At 50.7% G+C, this 24,861-nt stretch overlaps 1 protein-coding gene across 2 annotated transcripts in view; it reads left to right on the top strand.

Moving 5' to 3' along the window:
- Window positions 1-812: 812 nt before the first annotated feature.
- Anxa6 (annexin A6) overlaps window positions 813-24,861 on the top strand; it is a 49,941-nt gene continuing 25,892 nt past the window's right edge. Inside the window, exons 1-6 of one of the 2 annotated variants that reach the window (XM_006984874.4) lie at window positions 813-959; window positions 12,198-12,241; window positions 18,488-18,578; window positions 20,875-20,969; window positions 21,410-21,523; window positions 23,439-23,529. In XM_006984874.4, coding sequence (XP_006984936.1) covers window positions 12,224-12,241; window positions 18,488-18,578; window positions 20,875-20,969; window positions 21,410-21,523; window positions 23,439-23,529 — 409 coding nt within the window. In that variant the 5' untranslated portion in view covers window positions 813-959; window positions 12,198-12,223. The remainder of the gene's footprint in view (window positions 960-12,197; window positions 12,242-18,487; window positions 18,579-20,874; window positions 20,970-21,409; window positions 21,524-23,438; window positions 23,530-24,861) is intronic. The other variant, XM_006984873.4, reaches the window with a different exon arrangement.

The following is a 24,861-nucleotide window of genomic DNA, read 5'->3' as shown; positions in this document are numbered from 1 at the left end:
ATTTTTTAAACTTTAAAAATTGCGTTTTATTTCTTTATCAGAGCTAGGAAAAATGTACAACACGTGAGTCTCAGGGACCCAACTCAGGTTTGGCAGCAAGCACCTTTGCCTGCTGAGCCAGCTCACTGGCCCCTGAGGATGACGCTTTGAAGAAGCTCGGAGAAGAACCTGTTGACAAACAACAGTTTGCTGTCCACTCTGTGGCCACCAAGCAGGGAGCCATCTCTGTCAAAGCCGGGCCATCTGTTTCCTAGGGACTCCCAGAGATTGTGGCTTCTCCACACAGACCTAGACCACATGTTCTGATTTCCTAGATGGACCCTCTTCGTCCAGAATGCACTCCCTAAGGCCAAGGAATCCCCCTGAAGCCACCTGCCCTAAGTTCGATTTCCAACACCACAATCTGCAAGCTAAATGACCCGGGCGGGCGAGGCACTGTCTCCTCTGGGCTTTCCTTCCCCGCAAGGGAGGTGACTGTGCCTGTGACCCGATAGTGCCGGAAGGCGTGAAATCTGATCAGTCCGGGAAGGTCTCCACTTCGATTCTGACAAGCCTCTCTTTTCTGTTTCTCAACAAAGCTTCGGTGGGGCAGGAATGCGGGAGAAAGTGTCCAGAACAGGACCTTTGCTTGACTTCTAATTCTGATTTGCCAAGTCCCCTTCGCTCTGGAGGCGTCAGGTCTGGGGTCTCAACCGCCCCAGGTAGGAGGCAGCAGGTTCCCGGGGAGAGCGCCCTCCCCCACGCCCTTCCCCTGCAGCTGGTGACACCCTGACTCCAAAAGTGAAGCACCCGGGGTGGGGCGGGCCGGGGCGGGGCGGGCAGCAAGCGAACCCGATTGGCCCCAGCACGCCACGTGTCCCCTGCCACGGTGTGCCCAGTCTGCGCTGCGGCTGCTGCTAGGCTAACGGGCTTCGAGCTGCGCCTGTCTGTCCGCTCTGACCCAAGGCCTCCCCCGCACGGTGAGTGTGCAGAGTCGTTGCAGGGCACAGAGTCTAGGGCTGCAAGGACCCGGGACGGGCATCTGGCTGGGTCTCTGCCGGGGTGAGGCCCCTCCGGGAGAGTCGCGGTTGGGTGTGTCCCTGGAGGGAACCCGAGGTACAGGCGTGGGGTGACAGCGCCCCCGAGGGGGAGGGGAGCTGGTGGAGCCCCGGGCCCGCCGCGGGTGTGGTCCAAGTCCCCGGACGCCTGATCGCCTTAACTTCACGAGTGGAAAAACTTGGGAAGACTGGGGACGCGGGTCTGGGGGAGGCTGTGAGTTGTTGCCCAACTTTGAGAGCTTGAGGAATTGAATCCTCTGCTGAGCACCAGACGGCTTATTGAGTGGTCGCGGAGAGAAGCTCCCTGATGCCCACCGAGGAAGGCCCAGCTGTCCATCCCTAGGGTTCTGATGGTCCGCCCCCCGCCCCCCGCGCAGCTGCTTACCTGTCGGGGAGCCACGGAGGCCCTTAGCGACATGCAGAGGCCCCGCTCTTTCTTCTGCTTCTCCTAAGCCAACCCCTGTGCCTTCCCAAAGCTCCAGGGCCTTAGATGCTTTCTAATGACCTCGAACCCAGACCCTACCACCAACTTGCAGTGTGTCCTTGAGCCGGTCTTTTTCCCTCTCTGAGCTCCCTCTCCCAGGTGCGGATAAACCCCTCTTTCTAGGTAAGCAGTCGCTGGGAAAGTGGGTTGATCTGGCTGCTGGTACAGGTGTGGGCGGTGAAAAGCTCCGTTAGGAGAATGAATCTGGCCTCTGCTTCCTCCCTCCCCCCCCCCTCCTTTTGTCTAAACTCTGGTGGGTCTTCCCAGACACTTCCAAATTTGGGCATATGGCTCCTGGGTTTGTAAGGGCTCCTGGTGTCCCCTGAGAATCTGCCTTCCTCTCCTGCGTGGATCCTATCTTGACGCTGCTGTCCCCACCCCCAGACAAGACAGCCTGACTCTGAAGCCTTCTTGTCTCGTCTGCAACCGTTTCTGCCCCTCATACACCCTGCTGTTCTGGCTTCAGGCCTTGAGTCCTGCAGAAGACCCTGGACGGCCCTCTCTCATGTCCATGGGCTGCGGCTTGCCTGAGGCCCTTTGGATGGGGCCTCTTTTCTCTCTGGGCCCTTGTTCCCCATAGCAGTCTGCTGAGGAGGCTGCTACTTCCGGCGGCACCCGCCCCCCCTTGGCCCATTCAACTGCTCTGAGATTTGGGAGTTGGGTGTGGCCGGGCATGGAGGAAAGAGAAAGCCTTGCAGTCCCCTTGCAGCTGTGACTGTCGCTCACCATGTCCCTCTACTTCCTGTCCTTTTGTTCATTCGCCTCCCTCTGCTGGGATACCGAACCTATTTGCTGTTTCTGGGCAGGGGATGCAGCTGTCGCTGGACAGAACACGGGTTTGCCCCGAGAGTGGAGATGCTGGGGTGGGGGTGGGGGTGGGGGTGGGGGTGGGGCTGGGAGTGGGGGACTGCAGCACTGGATAGCTGCCAGAGACCATACATACATCTGCACTGCAGCTCCCAGAGGAGTCCTGCACGCCAGGCCCCGCCCCGCCTTACCTCTGCCCCGCCACCCACCAGCTGGGCACCTCCCCACCTTGATTCCTTCCTCCCTTGAGGAGGAGACCTGTACCCAAGCCTCCAGCTGGTAAGATGTGTTGGGCCTGGGTGATGGCTCTTGACAGTGCCATTCAGGGGTACCCCTAGCCAGCTTCTTCAAGAGACTTCCTGGGTGGGGTCAAAGCTGAGGATGTGGTCTCCACAGATTCCCCATATGGGGTGGAGGGGAAATGTATCCTAGCTTGCTGCTCCTTGGCTTGGACTCCAGCCTCTGCTATTTACATGCTGCATTCCATTTGCATTTGGAGGATTCCTCTCCTGGAGGACTGAGAAGCCCCCACGGAGGCTGGCCCTGCAGAGCTGTGTGAGCTTCTGGGTTCTATGAGCCCAGATGGCCCCATCTGTAAAAGGAGGACTGATACCTCCATGTGGTATCGCGCCTACAGATGCGAAAGTGCCTTGTAAACTGTAGAGTGCTCTGTGTAGAGAAGCTAGTGTTGCTGTGGTAACCTCAGAAGGGTGTGGTCCTCGGGAGGCTACCTGAGCCTCAGGTTCCTCTTTCTCAGGACTGGCATCCCGAGGCTCCTTCAAGTCTTTGTCACTGATGGAACCCCTCCGGCTGAGTGGACGCGGGGACCCCTTGTTAGATGCCTGCTATCCGACCGTTAAGAGATAGAGACACTCTCACCCTCAAATGTAAAGAAGTGGCTAGAAATAGGTTCCCCTACATAGGGGAAGCCCTGGTTCCTTCCCCAGGGAGACATAAACTGTGTGTGTCTGCAACCCCAGCACTCGGAGGTGGGGGCTGCAAAATCTGGAAGTTCAAAGTTCAAGGTCACTCTGAGCTGCATAGTAAGTTGGGTACAGGAGGCCCCCCCTTGCACACACTTCCTATGCGCAAACTTTCTGTGCAAGGTCCTCTTGTGCACACTCATCTTGTCTTCATTCTCACCAAGTGTGGTAGGCAATCAATGCCTTTGCTTTAATTCCAGCAGAGGCAGAGGCAGTTGGATCTCTGAGCTTGTGTGTATTATCATATGTATCTGGCCTGCTACGGAGAGAGTCCCTGTCTTTAAAACAAACAAACAAACAACAACAAAAAAAAAACCCTCAATTTGTCTTTATTCTTTATACTTTAGCCATAACCTTTATGAGAGTTACATTTTAAATGTTATTATTTACCTGTATTTATTTATTTGTATATGTACATTCGTGCCATGGTATACATGTGGAGATCAGAGGACATCTTTCCGGAAGTTGGTCCTCTCCTTCTATGTTGTGAGTCCTGGGTGGAACTCAAGTCAAAAGGCTCCTCACATATGCTGAGCCATCACGCGCAGCTGTTTTTACCCCCACTTTTTATATTTGACAAGGTCTCTCTTTTTGTTTGCTGCTGGCCCGTGAGCTATCAAGGATCCTCTTGTCTCTGCCTCCCATCGTGCAGTAGGATGGTAGAATTGGCTACTGTGCCGGGCTTTACCTGTGTTTTGGGGATTTGAACTCAGGTGTTTTGGGGATTTGAACTCAGGTCCTTCCCACCACGCGGCTTCTAAACAGCACCTTGGAGCTTTGACCTCAGGACACCTGACTCCTGTGAGTCCTAGACTTTATCATTCACGAAGTGACCTCACCCGGGATTCAAACCCACAATCAGGGGATTTCTGATCCTGGGGCAGCCTGATGAATGCCTGGGGCCCTGTCCAGCTAGGGATCAATGACGGTTGGTCGGTCGGGAGTTGGAAGGCACTGCTCTCGAAGAAACCTGAGCGTCTGGCGTAGGGGGAAGGGCAAGGGAGGGTGCTCTATCAGCTGCATCAGCTGGGACTGAGAGCTGCTCCTTCCGCCTGGAGGGAGCCCTTAAGAAAAAGAGAAGGAATTTTCCAGATTTATCTTTTCTAAGCGGTAGGACTAGAACCCAAGGACTTACACATGCTAGATGAATAGTCTACACTAAACTGCATACCCAGTCTGACAGGAGTTTTGAAAACCAAACCCTTCAAAGTACAGTAGACTTACCCCAGGAGGCACCAGACCTTTCTGGGGTACAGAAAATTCTCAGACTCTGTTATTAAAATGATTGTTTTTGAGACAGGGTCTCATGTAGCCCAGGCCGGCCTTGAACTTGTTATATAGCTGATGATGAATTTCTAATCCTCCGGCCTCCACCTCCCACATGCTAGGATTGCTTGTGTATGTTATCATGCCTGGTGTATGCGTTGCTAGGGATCAAACCCAAGGCCTTGTGCATGCTGGACAGGTACTCTACCAGCTGAGCTACATCCCAGCCTCCAACATGTACTTTTTCTATATTATTTTAAAAGCAGATTGAAGGGTGGGGAAGTGACTGCTTAGCAGGTAAAGGCTCCTGCCACCGAGCCTGAGGACCTGAGTTCGAGCCCCAGGACCCACATGGAAGAAGGAAAGAACCAACCCTCATAAGCTATCCCATGGCACATGTGTGCCCCGTCCCTGAAAAAAATTAAAAAGTTTATCATAATCAGTGCTCAGTTTTTTCCTCTGTAGTTACTGGGCAGACTTCAGTATTAGGCTGCCAGTGCCACGGGCACGGGAACCTTGGCTATCCCATTTTCTGCCCTTACCCCAGCTCCCACCAGTGAGTCTAGGTGCTGGTAGGTTTGTTGTTTTGCATTCTCATGAGTCCCAGTTAATCAGTAATTTTCTCTATGGACTTGGACAAAATTACCCAACTTCTCAGGTCATTTCCCCTGGCCACAGCCTGGGGACAAAGCAATTTGGTTCAATGGTTCCATTTTTTTCCCCCTGTGACTTCTCAAGGGTGCCACTAAAGAAACCTCTCGTGGTTGTAACTGGAGTTTTTATCCTGTAAACCCGGGCTTCTGCAGCCCTAACTGACAAGGCTCAGCCACCTGGTCCCAATAAACCAGTTAGAGACCAGTAATGGTGGTGGTGGTGGGGGGGAATATTCAAAGGAAGTTTATTCAATGTGACCAAGCTGGGAAGAAGACCGAACAGAGGGAGGCTGATCACCAAGCCCATTTTTAGGACACTGACATGAGCCTTCATAGAGAAAAAAGTGGGGCAGGAGATGAGCACAGTCAACTAATCCTGGTCCCGATGTGGCCTGGCCTTCGTTATCTCCATCTGGTCCTTCTGGGCGGTTCTTATCTCTCATCTCTGTCGTTATCAATGTCCTTGCTTTAGGAGCTCAATCTGGTTCCTACTGGCGGACAGACCACTTTTGCTGGGTGCAGCTTGCCCTCACAGAATGACTGTCCTCTTTTACAGGGAGATGGGTTCTGCGGAGTTTTGTTCTTTGGGAATCTAAGGTGACTCCAGAGGAAAGGTTCAGGACAGTACTTAGCTCTGTACTTTCAGCCAAAGCAAAGGAGACAGACAGACAGACTCCAGATAAAGGGATGCCAGGAGATACCTTGGATTTAGTTTCCTTGTGAGCAGAGTGGGGGGGGTTCTATGCTTTTGAGGAAAAGCATCCTGGAAGAATTGTTTTCTTAGCCTCTTCATGCAAGACAACCTTTAGGAAACGCCATCCCCGGCGGGAGGGTTACAGCAGGCACAATAGCTGTGCGGTAAAGTCCCCGAAAAAGGCCAAGCCATGAGTCACATGCAGTAAAATAAAAATGATCTTTCGCTCACGGTTTTATTCTACTTATAATCAATGAACTAGTCCAAGCGGTTATTAGTAGCCAGCTCAAAATGGAATCAATAGCCACCTTCATATTGAAAGGAATATGTACTCAGAGGCAAAACTGGTGTTTCCACCCAAGGGGGAAGGGAGAGACAGTGGAATGTGCAAGTTATTAGAATTGCTATGTATGAACATTAGTCACCTACAACTCACTGAGCTATAAAGAGCCTGAAGACAGAAAACTAGAATCAGATAAGATAGAAAACCCAGGAAGGTTTTCTTTGAAGATAGGGTTTTTTTTGTTTGTTTGTTTGTTTTTTGTTTTTTGTTTTTAATTCTTCCCCACAGTGCGTTCAGGGCCAGTGACCTCCAGCTACACAGAATGGCAAATCCTCGACAAGCCAGTCAAGGGAGAGTGATGTGGAACCTGTGGGGATTCCAAGGAGGGGAAATCTCCGTGGCTCCCCAGTTGAGGTAACAAGTGAGACCAGTCAGTTGGTTCTCAACTTTGTTGGCTGCTATGGCCCTGAAGTGTTAAGTCAATCTCTAGGGTTGGCCTTTGGTCATCTGGAAGGGGGGAAAAAAAAGTCTTCAGGTTGTATTCATAAAGCTAGAATGGAGAAACACTGGTCTAGGTTCCAGAAGGTTGGGTAGAAAAATGATAGTGGTGGACATTCCTGGCTTAGGCAGAGGAGTGGACAGAAGCCATGAAGGGTAGCCGAGGGCCTTGAATGCTGAGCCAAGAGACCTGGCCTTGAAAGGCACTATGGGAGGGAGACTGGGTCTATCCCTTCAAGTCCTCTGTCACCCAGCTAGATGGAGGGCTGTTGCAAAGTTTCCATCATTTAAAAAGATAATTTATTATTGGTGCTCTGTGTGTGTGTGTGTGTGTGTGTGTGTGTGTGTGTGTGTGTGTGTGTGTGTGTGTGTGTGAGAGAGAGAGAGAGAGAGAGAGAGAGAGAGAGAGAGAGAGAGAGAGAGATGCACGTGAAGGTCAGAGGACAACTCTGTGGAGTTTGCTTTCCCCTTTCCACCTTCCGTGGATCTAGAAATCAAACTCAGGTCTCCAGACTTGCACAGCAAGTGCCTTTACCTGTGAAACTGTCTTACTGGCCAAGTTTTGTTTGTTTTGAGACAGGATCACACTGTGTAGCCCTGGCTGTCCTGGAACTAACTACACGCACCAGACTGGCCTTGAACTTACAGAGATCCACATGTCTCTGCCTCGCCAGTTCTGGGACTAAAGACGTACGCCACTACTCCTGGCTCTACCTGCTAGTTTTGATTATTTTCAAATAATCTTTGAAATGAACTGAAATTATACAGTTTAGGAGGGGAAACTGTAACCATGTACCTCTGTTCATGTATTCATATGCATGGGTGCTAACATCAGGCACTCAAAGAGAGGCAAGGGAGCCTGCCTCGGGTGGGTGCACATCTGTAATCCTAGCACACAGTAGAGGATTACAGAGGGGAGGTTATCCTGTTCCAGACCAGCCTGAACCATATAGTCAGGCCCTGTCTCAAAACAACCAAATCAAAATGTGGGGCCAGATGATGGAGCCCTTCAGTGAAGTAAACAAATGGATAGGGTTGGGCTTCTAGGGGAAAAGAAGTGGCCCAGGCCTATAATGCAGATGAAATGTGTCAGGTCAGGGTGACCTGTGGTCATTTCCATCTGGGCCAATCAGACCTCCAGTGTCCTCCTGTAGACAAGATCTTTCCTGTGCAGAAAAGCGGGTATGAGAAATACCTCTGCCTGCACACACTGTCTACTGATGTGAGCAGAAGTAAACAGCTTCCTGCAAAAAAAAGCAGCATCTTGGAGCCAATGTTCTATCTGCAAAGGTCTGCAAAGGTCTGCAGTTGCTCGGAATGGCCGACTTGACATATGCCACGGAAATACATTTGGTTGGCCGTGGGTGTGGCTCAGTTGGTAGAATGCTGGCAGGTGCCCAGTCTCCAGCACTGTATAAACTGGGTGCAGTGATGCACACATGCAATCCTAGCACTTGGGAGGTAGAAGCTTGAGGATCCCCTTATTAGTCATCTGAGGATACATAGTAAGTTCAAGGATAGCCTGGCATACAAGAGACCCCGTCTCAATAAAAGCAAAACAAAACTGAGCTAAACAAACAAACAAACAAACAAACAACCTGAAGCCAGAGAGATGGCTCTGTGGTTAAGAGCGCTTGCGACTCTTCCAGAAGACCCAAGTCTGGTTCCCAGCACCCAGGACCTTTCACTCACAACTGTTATAACTCCAGCCCTATGGAAATCTAACTCCTTCTCCATACACACCTGCTCATGTGTGGCATGCGTTCATCCAGACAGACATACACACATAAGCATAAATAATAAAAAGAAATATTTTAAAAGTTGCTTTTGCAGGCCTAGAGAGGTGGCTCAGTGGTCAAGGGCACTTGTTGTTCTTGCAGGGGACCCAGCATCCAACGGTGGCTCTCAGCTGTCTGGAACTCCAGTTTCAGGGTTCTGATGCCCTCTTCTGACCTCTGGAAGCACCAGATACACAATGTGGCGCACACCCATACGTACAGGCAAAACAGTCACACACATAAATACATCTAAAAAACGACTTTTAATTACTTTCAGGTAGGCTATTTTAGTGCCCCACAGAAAGGGTGGTTTCTTGTGTACTATCTTGCAATATCCTAAGAAAACCTTACAAATTTCCCATTTCTAAGTGGGAAATGTCTAAACTGAAGCAGAGAGAAGTAACACACCCGGTTCAAAGTCCTGAACTAGGTGTTTGCAGTATCAGGATTTGAACTTGGGGATCTTGACTTCAAAGCCTTCATTTATTGCCATGTCAAACTTATCCTAATAGAAAGGATCATTTATTGCTTTTTTTTTTTCTGTGTGCCAGACAGTCTTGCTAAGCATTTTTCATCTGTTGTGTCATAGTTCACATTGGAATTCCAATATGCCTTTGCAGATGCGCAAACTGAGACTCAGTTTAAATAACTTATGTAAGTCAGCACTCAGGGGACACAGTGACCCTGTCCCATCCTCTAGGTTGGGCAGTAGGACTCTGCCCATCCCCCACTCCCAAAAATTCACAATGGTCACAAGCTACCTACACCTCAAGGTAGTGGTGATGACCACCCAGGAAAAAACCATCCAGGTCACTGCCTAGGAGGAGGAGTTTTCTGGAATGATCCAATTGGGTGGTCAGATGAAAGAGACTTAGGGCTCTTTCTGAGGAGAAAGGAGCCATTTTTAATCAGTCTTGAGCACCTTTTTCAGGCAAGTTGGTAAAACTTACAGACTGAGGGAGGGCTGAGGAGTCCTTCTGGGGAGAGCCTTCCCAGCATTCTGCTGTGGAAACCGCTCACCGAAATATAGAGAATTGTTCATATTGACTATGGGGCTTCCCAAAGATGGCGGCTGTGCATTGACCTTATTTCATTAAGGCCTGGAGAGGGAACCTAGCAGGAATCACATACCCTGGGGCTCTCCAGCTGTGTGGAAGCTTGTTGTGACCTGGGACTGTGAGGCAGGGCTGCTGGCTGAGTCCTGGCCATTGTGAAAGAGGCTGGGAGGACAGATGGTTCAGGCCTCCGCTAGGATCCTGGGCCGGTGGCTGCTCGGCCAGTCTGAGGCAGTGTGGTGTAGGTTGTCATGGGAGGGCCCCCCCCCCCCCCCCCCCCCCCCCCCCCCCCGTGCTCAGGCAGCAAGCTGCTGTGCTTCGACCTTGAGCTTTCCTGTGGGAAGGGACCGGCTTGACCCTCTGAACTGCAATCTGAACCTTAAGTTATCAAAGACAACTCACTTTCCACATACCCAGGAGGCAGGCCCTCAACGGGCCCACAGAAACTGCCCTTGGAGTTTTCCCCAAAGGCATGAGGGCCCCTCCTTGGAGCCGGCTCTTTGTGGAAAGGGGGCTCTCGTCCAGATGGGCCTGGGCGTCAGCCAGCTGCTGAAGTTTCCAGCAAGAAGGCCAAAGGAAAGTACCTCAGCCTTCAAGTGACAGGTCACTTCCGGGGCCTCTTTCACCCCCCTGGCTCTCTGGCAGTTTGGGGGTTCATTCCTTCACCCGCTGGCCCCTCAAGTCTCCAGATTTGGAGAAACCCCAGAGCTGGTTCTGGGCCCAATCCTAGAAGTCACCCCTTCTCATGTGAGGTTTCCATTTCCTGGTGAGAGCTGCACATTTTTACCAAGGGGCCCCCGGTTGCTAGGGCAACAGCAGGGTTTCCTGTAGCTGAGCTTCAATTGCAGGCAGATCTCTGTCTCCTCCACCCCCAGCTTCATCAGATGACTGACCCTTGCTGACTGCAGTACTCCGGCCGTGGCAACATGGGGGCAAACTGATAAAGCCCTGAACCCAACATCCCACCGCTTCAGTGAATACCACCACCCCGATATGTCCGCTCTGTGCTGGAAGTAATTCAGGCCCCATCCCCCAGCAGCCCTCCCAGGCAGTTTGTGCTTAGCGTAACCTTGAACTTGGAAATGAGCCCTAAGCCCTCGGCCACACAGCTCATAAGTGTCAGGGGAGAGGTCTTCTAAGTTGGGGGATGTGTAGGGCTGGAGACTGCAGAGTTGCATGTCTCCATGGTTCCATCCTCTTTTCTAGTTCATTCCTTGCAAGTAAGTTATTTTTCCTCTTACGAAGCAGTATGGAGCTGTTTTAAGGCAGTCAGCCTTCGTGTACCAGCCGCCCTTCGTGGCGTGTCCTGGCCCTCCGTCGTGGTTCCTGATTGCTTAACTTGCATCTCCAGCCTTTCTGCTGAGCGCTTGTGAGCTCAGCTCAGCTCTGCACCCGATTCGCTTCCCCTTTTCATTTATTTATAGGCAGTACACCTGTGTCCCTCTTTCTACAATGTGTCCCTCATTGTGGCTCTTGTCCCGGACACCTCCAGCCCATCATCCTCACCCAGTTTCAGTAAGATATTTCCTCCCATTTGCTCAAGTCTCTCACAGTGGTGATGGCCTTGTTCCATCAGAGTAAAGCCAAGTTTTCACAGCGGCCTCAGGTACTGGCTCAGACCATCCCGTCACCGTCCTTCTGTCTGCTGCCACCTCAGTCACATGGAGCTCTGTGTTGCCTCATACCCAGGCATCTGTTTGAGACCTCTGACTGGCCACCCAGGGTTACATCCTGTCACCTCTGGTCCCGCACACTGTCTTTCCTCCAGGTGCTTGTTGTAATCCATGTGGGTGCATTTATCCCTGGGACCCATGAAAACGGGACTGTCTAGTCTTGAGTATGTCCTGCTGTGGTCTCAGGATTCAGAGCACTGCTGGCTGGGGTGGATGGTGGGTGAATGCAACATACTCAAGCTGACATGATGTCCTCAGGGAGACACCTGGGAAGTCTTGCTTCGAGAAGACCTGGTTGGGAAGCCATTCTCAGTGACTTGGAAAGAGGGAACACAGGGGCTCTGGATTCTGGAATTCTAAGTGTCTTGATTTGGGACCAAATGTGGTACTCAGCCTTGTTCTCCCCCTCCCCCACCCCTGCTTTTGTGCTCTCTCTCTCTCGCTCTCTCTCTCTCTCTCTCTCTCTCTCTCTCTCTCTCTCTCTCTCTCTCTCTCTCTCTCGTTTTTTGGGTTTGGTTTGTTTTATTTGAGACAGGGTTTCTCTGTGTTGCCCTGGCTGTCCTGGAACTCGCTCTGTAGACCAGGCTGGCCTGGAACTCACAGAGATCTGCCTGCCTCTGCCTCCTGAGTGCTGGAATTAAAGACATGTGCCACCACCGCCTGGGTGGTCTCCCCTCTCTTACAAAGGGCACCTGTTGCCTGTAAGGATTGCTGAAAAGATAAGGGCAGATAATAGGCACACAGCAGGGCCTGGATCAGTGTTAGGTCAGTGGTCTTACCCAGCCTCCCTTCTCCTCCAGGTCCCTTTCCCACCCTGCTGTGACTGACTGTGCACTATCTAGTCCAGCCACTGTCACCTGAAAAGCAAAGTTCCTGGCTCCACCAGGTCTCCGGACATGAGACCAACAGAATGGAAAACAAGGAGCCAGAATGGAGAGTTACAGAGTACTAGGGTGGTCTCTCAAATTCTCTTTCTCTCTCCACAGCGTTTTTTGCTGCAGAACCCGACACCATGGCCAAAACAGTCCAGGTAAGGGTCACTCTTCCTCAACATCCTGCCCTTAGGTCTGGGAACCCCAGTATCAATAAGCCAGAGTCCCAGGTACCCTCAGCTAAGTCAGGTACCTTCAGCTAAGCTCTGCTATCTTCAGCTAACCCTTGGTACCCTCAGCTAACCCCTGGTATCTTCAGATAATCCCTGGTACTTTCAGCCCCAAAGGAATAGAGGTGATTCCAAACTCACAGCTCTCCATATGCAAGTCACCAGTGATGATACACAATATCCCTAGTACACAAGGATGTGACTTGGCTCAAGTCCTGGGAAGTGCAGGGCTTCGGGACTGGCTGGATCTAAGAGCTTAGATGATGGAGTGAGGATTCTGCTTCTGTGGGCAGCTTTTTCTAGATTGCTTCATTCCTGAGAGGTCCTTCGTTGCCTAGGATGGGCATCATGTACTTCCAGGCTTCCATTCTCCTGTCTTCATAGACCCAGATACAAAACTTATTTCCAGTGGTTCCAGGTTTTATTCTTGTTGGCTGGGCCTGGGTGACATGCTTTTTGGAGTGGGAAGTTGAACTGACCCCACCGGAACTGTGTGGCCCCAGGAAGGGAGATGGGCAACTAGACAGACACCACAGTGAGGTTGCTTATGCCCTGAAGAGGTGTTTTCCATGTCATACCCACTGGGGTTAAATTTTCCTGGCCAGGAAGACTCTAACCTCGGTCTTTCACACTGTCTGACCACTCTGTTGGGGGATAGAATTTGAGACCAAATGGAACATTCTCTCCTGTGTGGCTAAGGGTGGTGTGAGGGCTTCCTCTGTATTAGGGTTTGCCTGAGAGAGGTCACAGTTGGCTACCCTTACAGTGCAAACCTGGCATTGGAAGGGCAGGATGAGCTGAGGGATCCCCAGCTGACCCCCTTTTGTTGCTTAATCCATCTCTGGAACTTCTGATCACAAAGCAGGCCTCTTACCCCCTGGCCAAATTGGGAGCCAATTTCTTTTCTCATCCCTCATGCAGAGTCATGTTTATATGATACAAGGCAGACCCTCAAAATAGCTCTTGCCCAGCTTCCCTCCACACCCCTGAGGAGCGTGCTTTGTCCCACAGCCTTTCTGATCAGGCCGGTCGGGGAAGAGTGTTCATTGTTGTGGGCAAAGCTCCAGGAGCTGTTGCTGCTTCCCTCTTCGTGTGTGTGTGTGCGCGCGCGCGCGCGCGCGCGCGCGCGCGCGTGCGCACTCTAGAGTGCCCGTGCAGACAGTCATCTGTCTAGGTAATGTTTATCTGTGTTCTATGAGTCCCAGGACACCTGTAGTAGCTGGGGTGGGGCCTCACAAGCTGGAGCCCCAGGGCCCAGGCTGCTCACCACCTGGCAACAGGGTCTGCTAAATATTTCAGGGTGGAAAGCTTTCAACCCACTCCCTCCACCTTGAGTATCTGCATCCAGAATCCTATCTGCACGGGGTGGGACAGGCTGATGACAGGTGGCCTGGGCCGCTGCACACGTGGCATTTAGGAATATAAACTTCCACAATGGGGCGAGTCATGGCCTGTGGGAGCTAGGCCTAGATGGTTTGAGGGAATGTTTCTATACCTTTATGTTAGCAGCCAGAGCTAAGGCCCGCTCTGCTTGCCGTACCCATGACCGTGTGACATCCTGGATCATGGGGCTAGCACGCAAGCACTGAAAAGACTTCTCCGTCACTGTGCAGAGCAGCATGGGAGGCTGAGCTAGATCCCCATTTGGTTTGTCTTTCCGTGAATACGTTGGCCAAGCCTGTGCGGGCCATTGGCCTCTTGTCTCCACTCAGCCCCTCCAGGCAGCTTTCAATCCTATGATCATAGAGACCTTGGGTATGTGACTGTGAGCTTTTGGGAGCCATCTCAGAATCTATCCTGGCACTTACTGCCTCTAACACATCCCCTGTAATGATTCATCTCAGTTGTCAGCTTGTTGTGCTCTAGATCCACCTAGGGAAATGGTCCTCTTGGCATGCCTAGGGAAGGATTCTCTCCCCGCCTCCCCCTTTTTAATTGAGAGTCTTGCTATGTAGCCCTGGCTGGCCTGAACTCACTTTTTAGACCAGGCTAGCCTTGGACAGACAGAGGTCTGCTTGCCTTTGCCTCCCAAGTGCTGGGATTAAGGGGGTATGCCACCGTGCCCAGCTCTGGAGGATTACCCTAATTAAGTTCATTGAGGTAGGAAGACTTACCCGCTATGGGTAGCACCATTCCCTAGGCTGGGGTCCTAGACTGTATGAAAAGGAGAAAATGAGCTAAGCACAAGCATTTATTGTTCTCCGCTTCTCGACAGTGTAAGGAGCACGGCCAGCTGCCACCCCAGCTTCTCCATCATGATGGACTGCACCAAAATAAGCCCCTTCTCCCTTAAGTAGCTTCTGTTCAGGGTATTTGATCACAGTGACAGAAAAGAAGCTAAGGCATCCCTGCTATTGACCTTGAGAAAGTTTGAAATGGCTGCTGCTGCTTGACTGCTTTTAACCTACACAGAAGATGGGTTCCACGGTTAAGCTTCCCGGAAAAAAAAAATGCAAAACCCCAGAAACAGTATCATGAGGAGCATCTCTGTTGAATGAGCAGAGACAGCAATGCCAGGTGCAGGAGCCTTGCTTTGCCTAGGCCCTGACTTAGGTGGCATGCCCAGGGTAGCCAATAGGACTGTACTCTCCCTGACACGGCGACCCCATCTCCTGCTTCAGTCTCATTGTACCCCACACAAGTTGACAGACTCTGGGCATCGGCTCCTAAGCCCTGTAACCTGGGCTTCCCTTCCCCAATGTTCTCACTGTCTCCCAGGCCTCTGCCATGTCTCCTCTGTGTGGTAATTTCCACAGCCTCTCTCCCCAGGGTGGAGGGCCGCTGTTCCTCATCCTGTAGAACTCACAGGAACTCAGACATCATCTCCAGGAAGTCAGCTCTAATCTGCTCAGGATGTATTCTCAGTAATTCACTCGTCTATTTCTGAAGCAAATACCAAGGTGTGCCTAGATGTCCTAGGTCCTGTGCTGGGGGCTGGGATACCTCAGTGAGCAAGATAGATGCAGTCCCGGCCTTCACAGGGTTTCTGGTCCAGCCCTGTGCTACTCTTAGCTGACTGGATTGTGGCTGCATCTACCATGTGGTTCCCTGCCAGCTGTGAGTTCTTACAGGTTCCTGGGCTTAGCACATAGTAGGTTCTCATTGAGAGATGGATGGATGGATAGTTGGGTGGATGGATGGATGGGCATGAAGATACATGGGTAGCTTGGTAGGTAGATGGAATGGCAGATGGACAGATTGATAGATGTATGGACAGATAAACAGACAGTTAAATGGATGGAAAGATAGACTGTAGCATAAATGGGCAAATGGTGGATTGGTGGGTAGATAGGTGGATGAATAACAGATGGATGAGTGGGTGGCTCTGGTTTCCTTGGAAATGAGAATCTGTGTGTTGGGGTCTAGGCATGGTGGGGCACTGATGCCTGCTTATAGCTTGAAAGTGGGTCACCTTGGCACAGAGAGGAAACAGGTCTCCAGAAGCTGCCATCCCAGCAGGGGAGGCAGACAGTGCAGTACAGTAACTCCATGTTTGTCTTCAAGGAGAGGCAGGTGGGTGTCATTAGCTGAGGAAGAAGCCCTAGGCTATGTGATGGTCAGTCCTTCCCTTATGACCCGCCACACCATCCTGGCATCGGCAGGGAGGGTGAAAGCTGGGTGTGCTAGAAAGAGCCATCTTTCCCCTTCCCAGTCAGGCCTCTGACATGCTGGCTGGTCACATGTCACTTGTCCTCTCTATTTTGGGTCTTTGAAATTTGAAGGTGCATTGCCTTTTTTCTCCAAGTGAGCCCCAGGATCAGTGGCAAGGAGATTGGATCTAGAGAGATGTTAGACATGTGGGCTCAGGCAGGTGGAGAGGAAAACATCATGAGTCATGGCAGCAGCTGGCTGACCCGGATAGACAGACCCCAGAGGACCCGGCTCCCAGAAAGCTATTTCAAAGTTGGACATTCCAGTGCTGGTCCCAGCATCTCCAATGCTGAGCCATGGGTCTAGGAATCCATGCTAAGGAGTCCAACTGCTTTCCTCCCCACACCCTCACCCCACCCTCCACCTGTCTCCCTCTTTAGCATTCTTCACCTCAGAAGAGAACCTCTTCATTCCTTCATTCAACTCAGTTACATTTAGCAAGCCTCTCTGGTCTCCATTGCTAAGCCTGTGCTAGATGTGGGGATCCACTATTCTCCTATGCAGTCATGTCCCATTCCTGACGGCTCCTGTCCTTGTGGAGTCAAGAGTCAAAGAGCTGAGTGGTGTCACTCACATGTAATCCCAGCACTCAGGTGGCAGAGGCAGGTGCATCAGGAGTTCAAGGTCAGCCTTGGCTATATAGTGAGTTCAAGACCAGCCTTGGCTACATGAGACCTCATGTCAAACAAACTAGCGAACAACCCAAAAGGATCAAGAAGGTTAGACTAAAAGTCTTTAAGGCCCTTTGCAAAGCAGACATCCTGGTCCCCTCTGCCCCCTTTTTCTCCACCCTAGAAGCTGATGGCCATTCTTTTTTGACATTGCTAGACTAGGATATACAGAGAGAAACACCAAATGGTTAGGAGGTAAAATTCCAGCTGGACGCTGTCATTTTTCCGATAACAGGGATTTGAGGGCCTCTTCTGGTCAGGCCTGACACTGGACCCCAGGTCCCTGGATCAGACTCTCCAGGGTGGCACTGTGCAAATGCAAATGTGGCAGGCCTCCCTCAGAAGGGCTGAAGAGGGGGGAGGGAGTCTAGGCAGGAGGTAGGGCCAGCATGCGCCTGTCTGCTGTCTGGCCTGTTTTCTCCTTCTTTGCCCAGGGCTGAGATCAGGTTGCAGGGGATTCACGAATGGCGGGAAGAAGGCCGTGTCCCTTTCTGGCCACCTGCCCTTTGAGAACTTTAAATAGCAGCCCTGCACCCACACATGCATGCCTCTCAAGAGTCAGCTCAGTGACCGAAGGCAGAGGGCAGACAGATGTCTGGCTGGATTCTGTGGTAGGAGCCACCAGGGGACACCGGACCATGACAGGACTCCCGTTTTGCCTGTCTGTGTCTCACTCCTTGGAGGCATAATCTGTGGGCTCCTTGGTTTCCCACTGAGCTCCCCAGCCTCCCGCTGCTCCTCCGTCCACAGAACTATTTCTGGTCTCCTTTTGGAGCTGGTGTTGGGCTTAGCTGTTCTTCTGTAACTTACCTTTCTCCTTAGGTGTTTACTACAACCATTTACAGCTCATCTCTGCCACTGGGCGAGGGGCTCAACAAAATGAGATCTTTGGTTTTTCTGAATCCTTAGCCCTTGGCCCAGGGCCTGGCACGGATTATGTGCTGTGCGCCTGCCCAGTGACAGCCCCTGGTGTCCTGGATTTGCCCGGTGGTTCCCTCAGACCCCATACTTCTCCATACTGTGTGGCTGACCCACATCTGACTCCTCCGTGAAGCAGTCCATTGTGCGTTCAGCTTTTGATCTGATGTCGGAGGTCTCCTGGCTCTCTGCCTTCCTCTTCTGGCCTGCAAGGACCCTGCCAGCTTGTCCTCAGATGCCATTGCACAGCTCAGTTTACTGGGCCCCCAGGACCAATGCTCATCTTGGTATTGAATTTGAGAGCAGCTCTAGGTCCCCGTGAATAGCTGGCAGCTGAGGGGAGCAGGGAAGAGGGGCGGGTCCGTGGGGTTCCTTCTCATGGTTTGGTTGTAGACCTTAAACACTCCTGCAGTGGCTAATATATCTGTGTTAATGGAGAAAAGAAGCTTGGTAAACTGTAAAAATGCTGTGAAAAATGGCCACATAGTGAGACCCTATCTCAAAACAAACAAAAATAAGGAGGGGTGACACCTGAGAAACAACACCTGTGATTGACCTCTGACCTCCAGCTACACACACACACACACACACACACACACACACACACACACACCGCAGGTGGGGCTCTTGTCACTCACAGGGCTCATTTCCATCCAGCCACTCAGCCACACATTAACCTCTCCTGGTGGTGCCAAGTGATGAAGGGTGGGAAGCCTTGGCCAAGCTGCCCTCCCTTGGAGGAAAGGCACTGTCCTTTGAGCAGGCTGCATCTGATAGTTCTGAAGAGTCAGCCACACCCTTCCCAGGTGACCTCAAACCTTGTTTTGTTTTTTTTTCTCCTCTGGGGAACAGAGCTCAGCCTGAACCAGAACTAACGGTCTGTCCTGGGTCCAGGCCCAAGGTCGGAACTCACCCTCTGCTTCTCTCTCCACAGGGTTCGATGTACCGAGGCTCCGTCCATGACTTCCCAGACTTTGATCCAAATCAGGATGCCGAGGCTTTGTACACAGCCATGAAGGGCTTCGGTGGGTGTCGGCTCCCCAAGAGTGGGTCCTACTGGGAGGACGGTACATGGGAGATAGCCAGTCCCCCCAACATGTGGCCTACCCTCAAATCATTTTCGGTATTCTGTGACTTTTCCTAGAGAAAGATGAACAGACTTTACCCAGTTAGGGCACTAACAACAAACCAAAGACACCATTCCACTCATCTAGTTTGATAAACCAGTGAGTTTATTGAGGTTACTTACAGGAGCATAGGTGACCCCCAAAATAGCCACATGACTAAAAAACCCACTCACTGGAAAGCTGTGTCCTTAGTAATGCCTGTCTCCCTGCAGACATCTCCACCAGAGAGGCTTGCCTCTCTCCAGCCATTGTTACTGCTTTTAGAATCTTGGAGCCTTATGGTCCATGTCTCAGTCTGGGCTTTCTGAATCTGCTAAGGTCCCTGAACTTCTGCTGAGCCTTGTAAATTTCATGAGCTTCCAAGTCTTAGGAGCCTTCCTCCTCCATCTTTGAGAGATTGTCTCCTTTCCCTGGAAATGGATCCAACAAATAGTTGTTGGTGGGGGAGGAGCCTGGAATGTCGCAATGTGGTTTTGTTTTGTTTTGTTTTGTTCCTGTTGCTAGGGATTGGACCCAGGATCTCATGCAGGCCAGACAAGGGCTCTGCTTCTGAGCTTATTTAATTAATTTTTTTTGCCTCTTTTCATATTTTATAAATTTACAATAAAATGTGTCAAACCCAAAAAAAAAGTATGTGTGTGTGTGTGTGTGTGTGTGTGTGTGTGTGTGTGTGTGTGTGTGTGTGTAACCACTAAAGAGATAAAGAATACTGAAGCCTTACCCACAGACCTGAGCTTAAGGAATGGACCTGGTTAGTATAGCTGGGAACCTTGAGTTGGCACGCTCCTGGTGACTCCCTGCCTTTCTTCAGGGTGACCACTGACCTGAATTTGTGCTTATCGACACCTTTGCTTGTCTGCAGTTGGCAGAACACAAGCTGTTAGGACACCTGGGTTTTTCTAAGTCAAGTGCATCGTGAAGCCTTGTGAAAGTCCTCATCTGTCTCTGTGCTCACTTTCTGTATCTGTGCCACAGAGAGCTCAGTCAGGGACCCTCTGAGCTCAGGTGCTGTGAATGCAACCAGTCCTCTCTGTGGGGACTTAGGTCCCTGTAGACCAGTGGCTCTCAACTTTCCTGATGTTGTGACCCTTTAATACTTAAAATAATTTTGTTGCTACTTCATAACTATAATTTTCTACTGTTAAGAATTTTTTTGGTTTTTTGTTTGTTTGTTTGTTTGTGTATTTGGTTGGTTGGTTTTTGTTGTTGTTGTTGTTTTTAATATTTTTTAAACTTTATTTTATGTGCCTTGGTGTGAAGGTGTCAGATCCCCTGAAACTGGAATTAAAGACAGTCTTGAGCTGCCATGTGGGTGCTAGGAATTGAACCCGGGTCCTCTGGAAGAGCAGCCAGTGCTCTTAACTGCTGGGCCATCTCTCCAGCCATGTTTGTTTGTTTTTTGAGACAGGATTTCTCTGTATAGCTTTGGAGTCTGTCCTGGAACTCCCTCTATAGACCAGGCTGGCCTTGAACTCACAGAGATCCGCCTGCCTCTGCCTCCCACTTGCTGGGATTAAAGGTGTGCACCACCACTGCCCAGCAACTGTTTTGAATTGTAATCGAAATATCTTATACTCAGGATAGCTGATTTGAGGGGTGGCCCACAGGTTGAGAACCAATGCTGCCGCCTCCTTGTTGAGAGCAGAAGATTTCTGCTGATAACCTGCAGGAGCTGTAAGGCCTCTGCTTGATAAAGGAAGCAGCCCCGGAGGGCTTCCTGGAGGCAGGCTGGGCACGGTGACAGCATAACCGAATACAGTAGGCTTGCATCTTGCCGAGCAAGTCGAAATATGCACAGTAGAGATTGGTGGAGGAAGATTTATTCCCTGCGGCAGGTGAGGAGGCTGGCAGTCATTTTCAAGACAGCGCTCTCGCTGAACAAACCAAGCATGGGCATTTTAATGCAGGCCTGTACAGATTCACACAGCCATGGGAGTGAGCGTACCCTCGGGTTAGGGGTACAGTCCCAAGCATGCTCACTTTAAAGTGACATAAATGCCTCTGGGCATGCTTCCCTCGAACCATGAAGCCTTTGGTGCAAACAGTCGAAAGGACATTTTTTGGGTTTTTTTCATTTTTTTGTTTGTTTTTGGTAAAAGGACGTTTTGAAAGCGCTTGAAGTTAGCACGGGAGTCTGAGCCTGAAGGCCCTGTCTTATTTAGTCACTAACAACAAGTGCCCTCAACTCTTCTAGGCAGTGACAAAGAGTCCATACTGGAGCTGATCACCTCCCGCAGCAACAAGCAGAGACAGGAGATCTGCCAGAGTTACAAGTCCCTCTATGGCAAGGTAAACATGGTGGCTGGAGGGCCAGGGGGGAAGGGGACCGTCACTTCCTGTCTTGTCATTGAGGATCCTTTCCTGGCATTCCTCTCCACTCTGCCTGCATGCTGGCTCTTCCCACCCTGCTCTTACTTGTCCTTCGGTCTCTCGCGTCATCTGAGTACCCTGTGCTGGGCACTGCAGGTGTTAGGCCATAGCCACTCTCTGCACTCCCCGATCCTAGAAAAGACAGACAGTGGAGGGGGAGGATGTTGAGGGCATGTTGAACCTGCGTAGCCCACATGCTAGCTACATGACTTGGGGCAGCGGCCTGAAGTCTCTAGAATCTTCTGTAAGGGGCGATGGTGGTGTCCCCTCCCGAGAGCTGGATTCAGCAAGGCCTTGGACCAGACACAGAAAGCATTCACTTATCACCCATTCCTACCGTGGTGCTCCTCCACCCCCAGGACCTCATTGCCGACTTGAAGTATGAGTTGACCGGGAAGTTCGAGCGGCTGATCGTGAACCTGATGAGGCCGCTTGCCTATTGTGATGCCAAAGAGATTAAAGACGCCATCTCGGTAAGAAGCATGGGTCTGAGTGTGCACTGGGGGCGCAGACAGGGGTGATAAGTTCTTGGCTCTGCCACAAGCCCATCCAGCCCATGTGTCCTGCTTTAAGAGGCAGCCTGTCCCAGATGGGTTTCCTAGTCTTCTGCAGCCTGACAGATGTGGACAGATGTTAGGGAAAAGCAGACCCTATAAAATGGGGCCTTTATTCTGATCTGCATGCCAGAGGTTATAGTCCTGAGAAGGTGGAGACATGGAGACAAATGCTGTCCAATACACTAGAAGCTTAAGGGCACAATAAAAACTAATTATTGCAAGACACTGGGTCTAAGAGGACCAAGTTGAGCCCAAAAGCCTGCAGAGGCTCTGGTGGATAGGAGTGCAGGGGACATTCCAGGCTGGGGGCTGTGTGTCCAGGTTTCAGCAAGACTTAGCCTGTTTAAAGCAGAGGGATGTCCTCTAGGAAGAGGGGCCAAAGGCCCTTGATTAGGTGTGGTAGTGCAGGCTAGCAGTCACAGCACTGGGGAGTGGAGGCAGGAGGATGGTAAGTTTGAGACCATAGCCTTGGTTACAGAAAAGACCAAAAGGGGGGAGAGGGGAGTGGGGCGTTGGGAAGATGGCTCAGTGGGTAAGTGCTGGCTCTTGCAAGCATGAAGACCTGACTTCAAATTCTCCATAAAAGCCAGGCACCTGTAACCCCCACCTTGTAGAGAGTGGGAACAGAGATCACCAGAGCCTAGTGGTTAGTCGGCCTAGCCAGAACAGCAAGTTCTAGGTTTAGTAAGAGATCCTGTTTGAAAAAAACTAAAGTGGAGAATGGTAAAGAAGACACCTGAAGTTGGCCTCTGACCTCTGCATGCATATACTTGCTTGTGTACACACACACAAAGCCCCCGATTTAGGGTGTGTGACTCTGTGGTAGAGTGCCTGCTTTGAAGCTCTGGGCTGGTTCCATCCCTAGCATCCTGAAAAATGTACACAAAGCCCTTGATTATACCTGGCACTTTATAGTTTATAAAGTCTATGACCTCTGCCATCATTGAGTTCCCACACATAGGTTCAATTCATGAGTGGATACACTTGGCTATGCGAGAATGTATTGTTTTCTTGGTCAGCCTTAGAATTTGGCAGCTCAACAAAGAGCTTTCCCATTGTATGGATGAGAAAATTATGGCCAGAAAGATGAAGTCATTGTTGTTGTTGTTGAAGGTTTTATAAACGTTCCCTTTATGTACAAAGTGCCGGCATGCTCCCTCCATTGGGTGGGTAACTTGGAGAATCCATTCAAAGATCACTCAGTCCGACTTAATGAACACCATGTACTCTACAGACGGGACTCTGGCAATACACATTGAGGCTCTATTTTCCCATCAGGCTGTGAGGATTTGTGCAGGAAATGTCAACCCTGGTGTGATCTCTGCAGTAAACTTTTACTATTCTAGCAAAGTTGCCAGTGCCCCATCTTGCTTTCGGTGGTGATTCTAGAAGGAAAAGAATGCAGGATTGTGTTGGTTTTCGAATTTTTATTTATTTACTGAGTCAGGGTATCATGTAGCCCAGGCTGGCCTTAAACTCCTAAGCCTTCTATCTCTGTCTCCTAAATACTGGAACTAGAGGTTTGTGCCTATTATGCAGCACTGGGTCAAACCCGGGACCTTATTGCATGCCGGGTAAGAACTATACCAACTGAGCCACATCCTTAATCCCAAGATTGCATTTCTTAGTGAGAAGTCAAGACAGCTGCTGTACACGTGGGACTAGAACCCATGCCTTGAGTCTTAGGGTGTCATCTCCCAAATGATGCCTGAGAGCTGAACCAAAGACACCATGACTACAGGAGGTGTCACAGCCCAGGCTGCCCCAGGGTCCCCTTGTGGCTAAGGGCTTCCCATTCTGCTCTACCCCACATGTTCCTTCTCTCCTGCAGGGCATTGGCACAGATGAAAAGTGCCTCATTGAGATTTTGGCCTCCCGGACCAATGAGCAGATGCACCAGCTAGTGGCTGCGTACAAAGACGGTGAGATGGGTGGGAAGGACACTCAGACTGCAAGGGTGGGGACACTGAGACTAACCACCCACCTTCCCTCTGACCATCCATCTCTCTACCCATCTATCCATCCACTCATCCTTCTAGCCATCATCACACTACCCATCCACATACCATCCATCCATCCAACATCCTTTATCCTCTCATACATCCACCCATCATCCATCCACTCACTCATCCATCCATTCGCCATCCACCCACTCATCCATCAACCCATCCATCTACTGTTCATCCATCTATCTTCCCATCCATTTACCACCTACCCATCCTTCTACCCATCATCTACCCACCCATCTATACACCTCTTTTTTTTGTTTTGTTTTGTTTTGTTTTTGTTTTTCAAGACAGGGTTTCTCTGTATAGCTTTGCACCTTTCCTGGAACTCGCTTTGGAAACCAGGCTGGCCTCGAACTCACAGAGATCCGCCTGCCTCTGCCTCCCGAGTGCTGGGATTAAAGGCGTGCACCACCACCACCCAGCTGCATCTATACACCATTTATCCATGCATCTAACACCCATCTATCTTCCTGTCCATACACTCATCAATCCATCTATCCACCCATTCATTTATCCATCTACTCGTCCATATCCATCTTCCCACCCATATATATTCCTCTATCTATCCACCATCCTTCTGTCCATCCATGCAGTAAGTACCTGTTCTGTGCCGGACAGTGTTCAGGTTCTCAGGAGATGGTGGTAGATAAAAGCAGTGTAGTCTCTAATAGCTGGAACTTGTAGCCTCGTGAAATAACAATGAGTCTCAGAGAAAAATAATGACAGACAGTGGTCAGATTTTACGAAGGAAATGAACAAGAATCAGACATTCCCAAGAGAGGACCAATGTCAGAAAACCTTTCTTAGGAGGAAGTGAGGTGCTTGTTGTATGGAGAATGGGGTGACAGATTGTCCTTCTGGCAGAGGGAACAGCGGTACATAGACCCCTCTGCAGAAGTGAGTTAGGTGGCCCAGATGAGGCTGAAGAGGTAGAGGGTCAGTTAGCATCCCAGAGGACTTTGTAACCAAAAGAGCACTGACATTTTACTCAGAGTCCAGTGACAGGTCAGGGGTGGGTGTTGCAATCAGATATGAACTTTATGACAGCTGCCTCGTCACTGTGGGTGGAAGAACCCTCTGTCCAGGTGAGGATGATGATCCAGTGGGATGGTACAAGGGGACAGAAGTAGGAAGAATCCACTTCATTGTGTCCTAGTGCTAGCAGCTGTGAAGAGACACTTGTCAGGGCTGCCATGCAGATTGGATTGGGGTTTATAACAAAAGCTAATCATACGGGGTGGGGGG

This window comes from Peromyscus maniculatus, chromosome 8 (genome assembly GCF_049852395.1).
Source record: "Peromyscus maniculatus bairdii isolate BWxNUB_F1_BW_parent chromosome 8, HU_Pman_BW_mat_3.1, whole genome shotgun sequence".
Taxonomy (NCBI): Eukaryota; Metazoa; Chordata; class Mammalia; order Rodentia; family Cricetidae; genus Peromyscus; species Peromyscus maniculatus.
This window is presented reverse-complemented; position numbering and strand designations above follow the sequence as displayed.